The 8,642-nt window shown below is 33.2% G+C and overlaps 1 protein-coding gene across 1 annotated transcript; it reads left to right on the plus strand.

Annotated features, from left to right (window-relative positions):
• Nucleotides 1–6,508: 6,508 nt before the first annotated feature.
• LOTGIDRAFT_175375 (hypothetical protein) lies at nt 6,509–7,349 on the plus strand (the record flags this gene model as incomplete). Its single annotated transcript, XM_009056400.1, has 2 exons — nt 6,509–6,737; nt 6,931–7,349. The coding sequence occupies 2 exons, from the start codon at nt 6,509–6,511 to the stop codon at nt 7,347–7,349; spliced, it is 648 nt and encodes a 215-aa protein (XP_009054648.1).
• Nucleotides 7,350–8,642: the final 1,293 nt, after the last annotated feature.

The raw sequence follows: 8,642 nt of genomic DNA on the forward strand, positions 1-8,642 counted from the left end.
TGAACTTACTTTCGATATCTGTTACTGAACACTATCTGTGGTGGATTGTTCATGCTCTTCAACCTTTCTTGTCATCTTCGAACGTTTCATCGGTGGTTGATAGTCTGTTTGATCACCATCTTTACTACCAGATGCCTAAAATATACAGATTTCAATTGAAACCTCAAACTATTCCATCCATAACATAAAATTAGAATGATGCCTCAAGTCTCAATAACACGAAAGATTTATCAAAATTTTCAAATAAATTTTCTTTTCGTCACAAACAATATATTCTCGCCTATAAATCCAAACTTGAAACAAATATATAGTATTCTTTTTAAACAATATAACTGTTATTTTCACAAGATAATTTTTTAATTTTTTTTCCATAAAACATTAAATGTTAAACAACTGCGATATAATTGGTCCATAGTTTTTGGAAAAAACAAACGCTCAACAGCATAGAGTGTCTATATTCTAAATAACTTTTGTTCTTCCATATATTCGTGATAAAATCATAATTTATTTCTTCCGAATATCATCTTCACAAAAATGCGATACGTACCCACCCTTTGATTTAAAATAAAACTAAAAATTCGTTCTATCAGAGCAGATCATTACATTTAACATTTTCCCGTCTTAAAGGTATGTTGTCGTCAAATATTGATTTGTGATATTTGATAGACGAGGTTTTAAACTCTAACATTCATCTTGCCTATTCCTGACTAAATCCTCGAATTGTACCTTTAAGTTAAGATCAAAGACAATTGTCTACTGTTTTCTTCAACTATATTATTGTCATCCAAAACCTTTTCTAGAAAATCACAACTCTGGTATAACTTCAATGTAATATAATCTTCTAAGATCTTCGAAATTCGGTGAATAGTACATAAATGAAATGAGTCGAATGGAGTTTTACGTTCTAGTTTTCCTGAACTTAATTGGGGTAATAGGACGAGCAACGCTATGCAGTCCTACTCTATTCCAATCTCCAACTGGTGGGGGTCTTTATCGTGCACATCGTGTACCACACAGGGTTTATTGGTTGATCGAACGACCAGAAACTATGTTAGCACCTGTCCCTCTAGAGCTCTATAAACTGGTTATTCATATTATCATTATTAAACTACCACATCCCTTTGAAATTACCAATATATATCGCTTTATCATTGTTATCTTATTAAAGAGATTGTAAAGAGTTAAAGAGGTTTTCTAAAAATTTTATGTGCATCAGGGACACTGATAACATCAAATTGCACCATTCTAATTCTGGTACCTTGTAATTTTCAATCAGACGTCTGTGGTTCCTGCAATTCCACTAAAACTAAGCGTTATATGACGTCACTAATATCGATGGCCTTGTGTGATTAAGCATATTTTGCGATTTGTGACGTCGTTAAACAGTTAATTTGAATAGAATTGCAGGAACCACAAACGTCTGATTGAAAATTACAAGGTACCAGTGTCCCCGATACACATACATAATATAGAAATCCTCTTTACAATCTCTTTAGTCTCTAAAATAAACATGAATATATAAGATTTGATTAATTTGATATAATATAAACATGTCATCATATTATCTTAAATAATTAATCTTTAAAGTAAACATTGATTTTTCAGTAGCAGTAATATGATATAGAATAAACTCTGTTATCGTATTATATTAAATTCTATCATGATCAATACAAGAAGAGATAGGAACATGAAGTTCATATCTAGGCTTAACTACTGTCTAATATTTTTAAATTTGAATATGTTATTTTTAAAATTATTTAGGTGAGGAAATGGGCAATCGTGGAGGAGCGGGGTGATATCAGTCAGACACTTAGTTTCTAACCTAGAAGCCTGGTTCCTTCCCAGCCTAATCTCAAACTCATTATGTTAACTTTGTATTTTCGAACAGGTGATCCTCTGTTAGGGATACAATGTCTTTTTTAACAGCTGGTCACATTCAGATCAACCTTTAAGCGATTTAATGATCCTAAAAATAGACATTGCGTCATTGGAACGGAAACGACTGAACTATTTTATTTTCAATATGGCGATCTCCGTTCAATATAGCAACATTCTAGTCTCGAAGTTGACGCGAGCAACAAGGACATTGACTAAAGGTCTTTTGCAATTTTCAAGGATAACAACTCAAGTTCTCGAGGATTCTTTCTACCATCTAGATCTAGACCAAACCTTTCGATCAGCTAAATATGGAACTGCAAGAAATAAACCTTAAAGGGTCGTAAAACTTGACGCTATGTTCTATATTATATTACAATTTCGTTTCCTTTTTTTTTGCTTTTGTGTGAAGCAGGGTGGTGTTCTGTCCCCCATTCTTTTTTGTGTATAAATCGATGAATTACTCTTAAGATTAAAGAGCAGTAACTTGGTTGTCATTTTGGTAATGTGTATGTGGGAGTTATTGCTGGCGATGTCACCCTTGTCATTCCCTCACGGCATCCGCCCATTAAATTGATAGCTGATGCATATTCAAAAGAATACCAGGTTAATTTCAATCCCGATAAAAACAAACATGTATTGTTCAGTTATAATAAAAGATCAGTTGATATTGAAGATGTTATATTTAATGGTAAAATTATACAAATTGTATCGTCAGAATCTCACTTAGGTAATTATATTAACACTATATATAGACACCGCTTTATAGAACAACAATCACTGGTAAAATTTTATGCAACGTTTCGACGTGTTTCGCCCGTCGTCCTCAGTCACATAATGAGAAGAAGTGATGGGCAAACTATATATACATTAATGCTTATTATTAAGAACACACAAGAGATAAATGGTTTATTGATACATTACATTAAATTTTAACAGGTACAATAAGAGGTACATAATTCTTAATATAACATACAGGCTGATTAATTAAAATAATGTATGTTATTTTAAGAATACATACCTTTAACAATTAATCCATCCACAAAGGATTATAATGAATTGTATAGAAACTATAAAAATATGTGTGAATTATTTGGAAATCCACCTCAGTTTGAATATGTAGATTTTGCACCCAATCACCCAATCTTCTGTTTTGATCTATCAGCTCACCAAGAAGATCTTTTCGAAACAGGAGTCAACATAAATATTCATATTCAAAAAACACAAGGAGATGTAACAGGTTATTGTTTATTATTGAAAGAAGTAAAACATTTAATTAAAATATCAGATAGAAGAATGATAAGAATGGAATAAAAAATACACCCTTAAAAATGAAACCAGAAACTTTAGTCAGGAAAATAATAGAAGCTATTGAAACAGGATCACCTACTATAATAACTTACAATGGTAAAAAGAAGGTGGATTTTTATCTCTCCTACCTTAGATATTTGCTGGTATTACTGCAGCAGGTGCCAAAGCTATGGTGCTGCAGATATTGCACAGGTTGTCAACGAAAAGAAGGTAGCTGATGCTAAAAACTCTAAAGAACGTAGACATTATTTAGCAATAAAAAAGGAAGCACGAGGTTCAGGAATAGCCGATATATTAGGCACAGTAAAAGAATTTGGAAGTCGATTTAGTCAAGAAAACTGTTAAACAGGGACTAAGCAATCTATAGACAAGATTGACAATGGAGAAATGAAAGTCAAACATAAGGGTAATGCTATAGTTTTTAAAAACTTCTGGAAAGGGGTATTTCTTTCAAAGTATAAAGGAGATGGAGTGCTTTTTGGAACAAAAATATATTATTCATATCACCAGAATCGCGTAGTCTACTCCTATACTATTGAATGCGAAATCATCACTGACTTGGCAAGGGTGGTGCGTGCGGGACACTATACGATCAACCTTCTAATCGTTTACAAATGTTACGTTTAGAAAAGATCTTTTTGACAAATTGACGATGTTCCGTTATGAATAACATAAGCATGAGCTTTTAGAATTACTAGTTTAATGAATTGATAATCACTCGGCAACAAGATCGGACAATTATTTTCATAAGTCAATTTATTTTCCATTCGTCCACGACAACGAGAAATTGAGCAATTTCTTGGTTTCTCTAAAGTTTGGCTTTGCCTTTAATTTTGATTTCTCCGATTCGAATAATTTTTCATTTGAAATTTCGTTAAGTGTTTTATTTTATTGGCTCAATTTCAAATTTCTCACAAAACGCAATAAAAGAGAATGCGGTTATACGTAACAATTTCTAAAGTCTACTGTATGTTTCTATGGCAATAATTTCTTAGAGTTTGGAATTCTTACTGGAAGTGGCTGACTGTACTCACTTGGCTGGACCTTAATTCGACATCTAAAACGACTGGTAATTCTGGCTTATTTTGAGTCGGCCATTGTCTCTCTGGTAACAATATAAAGTCCGTTTCACCATTTCTGGTTATTAATTTATTCAGATGGAGTTGCTCCTCTGGAACAAATATCAGCTGGGGTTAAGGATGTATAGGACAATAATGTATGCGTTTCTGGACAAACTGTTTGTATTCTGTGGTGGTATTACGTATCCAACTAAGTGTTACATGTAAGTCAGACCTATAAACTACTCGGCTTATGACCAAGATACCATCAACAGATTTCTCGATACTCTCGCAAGATGTACTGAAACTAAACAGGCTAAAAATTCCAACCTCGGCATGGTCTGTTGGGTTAAAGGCGAGACTCTAGTCTTGGATGCTATTAAGGTACTGTAGATTTGTTCTCTGTGTTGACATTTCATGTAGATGCAGACTCCATATGCATTCTCAGATTCATCTCCAAAGGTATGTAATTCAATTTCAGCTTCATCAGTAAATAAATCAGGGCAATAACATCTAGGAATTAATATTTGATTCGCCTTCTGTAAATCTGTTAATCAGGATTTCCATTTCATACACAGTTCCTCATCGAGAGAATCGTCCTAATTCAAATTCTCTTGACAAATTCAATTTAAAATTGAGTACAATTGGCGATAATAATCCAACGGAATCATAGAATGTTGCGGCGATACTCAAAACTAATCTCTTTGTAATGTCTATTGTTTTAATGGCAGGTGTTATCATTTTAAAGTCAAACAAAAATTCACCTGACTGAGTATTCCATGATATTCCAAGTACTTTAGGACTGTTATCTTAATTAGCCTTGGTCGTCTCCAGCGATAAATCCGTTTTCAATCTTTGATTCTGTAAATTCAACATTGTTATTTATCATATTTAACAGTTCACTAGAATTACTGTTCCATTTCCAAAGATTAAAACCACCTTCAAGTATTGTCAATTTAACCTTTTTACCCTGGTCGAAAGCAGTTTGTACACAATTAAAACCTGACGCATAATCACCTACATATAACGATTTCAATGTATCTTCAAGAAAGTCTTAGTCAGTTCCTTCAAATAAACTCAAATGGTGACGCAAAATTGCGTTTAAAAGATAAGGGCTTGATGTTAGTCCGAATACTACACGCGTAAATCTATAAATGTTTATATTTGGATTAGGTTTAGACGGTTGATCTAACCAAAGAAATCTCAGGTTATCACGATGATCTTCTTGGAAATATTCAGAAAAGCTTTCTCTATGTCGGCGATTACTGCTATTTTATTTAAACGGAATCTCACCAGGATATCAAATATTAAGGGTGTTAGTGGCGGGACTGAATTCAAACTTGGACTTTGAGGGTTAACTTTAGCTGAGGCGTCATAAACGAGTCTAGTTTTGGTTTTTTCTTTATCAAATCGAATTACTTCATAATGTGGTAAATAATGGTGACTCTCTACATTTGGTGTGGTTTCCTCTTCTACTCGCTCTATAACTCCTTCTTTCAGTTGATCTTTAATAATCCTATTGTATTGTGTAAAACGTTTGGTTTCAATTGTAGACAACGTAGGAGATTACTTAGACGTTTATGGCTTATCTGGAAATTATCAGGTAAAAGTGGGTGCTCTTCTTTAAACGGTAAGGTTAAATTCTTTAGAAAAATAGATGATGATGTTCACAGAATTTTCTCAATGAAAAAATACCCCTTTTACATTAGGCCCCGATAAAGAGAGCCTGTCCCGGATCGGTGTCTGTTACACTGGCGTTCTGTGATCTGGGCCAGGCCCACTTTAAACGGAAATAAGCGTGTGCTCTCTAATTAAAAAGATTACAAAAGGTCCACATTTGTAGAATTATAATGGCCGCCGATACGTAAGTTGTAAACCCTGCACATGCGCAGAAGAATTTTTAAACGGAGCCAGGCACGCATTCGTTTTACACTAGTAAAATTGAAATGGGCCAGGCACCGATTCGGACCTGGCCCACCTCTTATTGCGGTGCCAGGCCCCGATTAAATTGGCTCGCTTTATTTCGTTTACACTAGTAAAATTGAAGTGGGCCAGGCACCAATCAGGAGCCAAGTATGATTGAATAATTTAACGAATAAACGTGCTATAAAATACTTGTAACATATTGATTGACAGGTGACGTATAGACAAGTGAATTGTTCTTAAAAACTACACGTGCATAACGAGCGGTGAACATATAAAATTAGGTCATCAACACCTGTATACATCAGTTGATAGATTTCAATTCGCGACGTACAGACGCAATGTCGCAGTGTTTATTTAATGATAACGACGATGAAGATATTATTCTTTCACAAAATTTAGACGATATAGAAAAGGAATTAGCAGTGATAAATAATATTGAATTGGGTAATGATAAAAATGGTTATTACATACGATACATAGGCAGAAACAACAAAACATTTACTGGTGGTCTAGCCCATTTGAAGTTAAAGAACAAAGATAAAAAGCATTATTGTACTAATTACGGAGGTGAGTTCTTAAATCTGTATAATAAAGTAATCATACACCACAAGGTTATGACGTATCCTTATCAAAGTGTAGCCTGTAGGAATTATATGCGAGATTTTTGACAAAATTACTCATTCTGACTTTTATGGCATTATGAAATTTGTATGCTGTCTGACAATTGGTATCCTTTATTTCTTATATTTGTGTATTTTAGGTCAAAGATGTTTATATACAGTATTTAAAACCTATTTAGACGCGATAGAATCTGGAATGTTTTATAGAAAGCCATTACAGAATGGCATAAGATACGGAAAGCAGCCTGTTGGGATTGATAAATTAGGTAATTTCATGAAAGAAATGTGTCAACAAGCTGGTTTAGTCGGAAATTACACTAACCACTCCGGTAAGAAGACCTGTGCTACTGAAATGTACCGCAATGGTCAAGATGAACAATCCATCATGGAGGAACGCACAGGTCATAGACCTGTCGAAGCGTGTAGGGTTTACAAAATTAAATCCGACGAGTTGCAGAAACAGGTTTCAAGTGTTTTGGAGGCGCCAATAAGTGCTAAAGAGAGTAGTGAACCTGTTTCTAAAAAAAAGCGAAAATTTCGGTTTCCCCACCCCCACTGAAGGACACACGTTTTAACGGACCAGTACATTTCAATAATTGTAAATTTACTTTTATGTAAAGAAATACTGTTTATGAGATGTTGAAATAAACACTGTTTTGGAGTTCATTTATTTTGAAAAGTTGTCACCTTGAGTTAACAAGGTTTGACTTCAAGCTAAGTAAAACTGGGCGGGACCTTGATGCTTTGCCAAGACACTCCCCAAAAATGGCCACCGTGCAACAACTAGTGAAATTTCGAAGTTGTAGCACACCTAAGCCCCTCCCCATGAAAACTAATGATTGTAGCATGGGTATGAATAAGAAAAAATCTACTGCATATGTTACAAGTGTAAAAGGAGTATAAGAATTCTGATTGGTTGATTTTATTACAGTGATATGATCTAACTTAGAAGCTAATGCTAGCTGTCAGTCAAAAGTCACGTGATTGAGAAATTTTTAATGAATAAGTATCCAATTAATAGAAAATTGAGTCAATGCTGATTGGATGAAAATGTGAAAAATGATATGTATCCCAAATAAGAAATATTAGACAGAAATTTTTATTCAATCAGCTTTCTGAATCAGATTTTACTTTTCTTTTTTAGTTCTGTAGTTTTTATAATTTTTTAGGATTGTTCTCTCAACTGTAATTTGTTATATTTTTATGTTTATTATGAAGAGAGAAGAAGTGTTAATTTATCTCGACTTTATGAAGAATTCTACATTTTAACAATGTTGATACAAAAGTCTCACAAGGTTCAATATATTTATTGGCTTTCGTTTAGAATTTTGATATTAATGTACAACTTTATTAGAACTTTGTCCCCTGAACCAGTGCTTTTTTTGTTTCATTTTTGCCAAGATTGTTTACTTTGTGTGTTGACCATGAGTTTTATTAGGATATATATGAATACTTTATAAATGTTTTTATGTTTTGTTTCTGAAGTTTTGTTGTTGAATAGATATACATGTCTAAATATTTAGATGTCTTTCAGCTAGATAACATATTAAGACACATCTACCAGCTAATAGAGCTCAAAATAAATTACCTTTATAACTTTTTATAAAGGAAATCAAACGTCAGGTTTTCTGGGTTTTTCTAAATGTTTGTCAATGACAGGTCTAAAGCTAATAAAATTGAGATTTGTAAGAGAAAGAATGAAGTGTGTATATACTTTAATCTCAATATTTGTTATTGATTATTTCTGATATTGATGATAATTTGTGTTCCTGTGTATTTTATATTTATAATAAAATTATTTTATTGAGTTGTANCATATACTANAATAGATATAGAGATAGACATAGCTCTA

Source organism: Lottia gigantea (assembly GCF_000327385.1).
Source record: "Lottia gigantea unplaced genomic scaffold LOTGIsca_274, whole genome shotgun sequence".
In the NCBI taxonomy this organism is placed as follows: domain Eukaryota; kingdom Metazoa; phylum Mollusca; class Gastropoda; family Lottiidae; genus Lottia; species Lottia gigantea.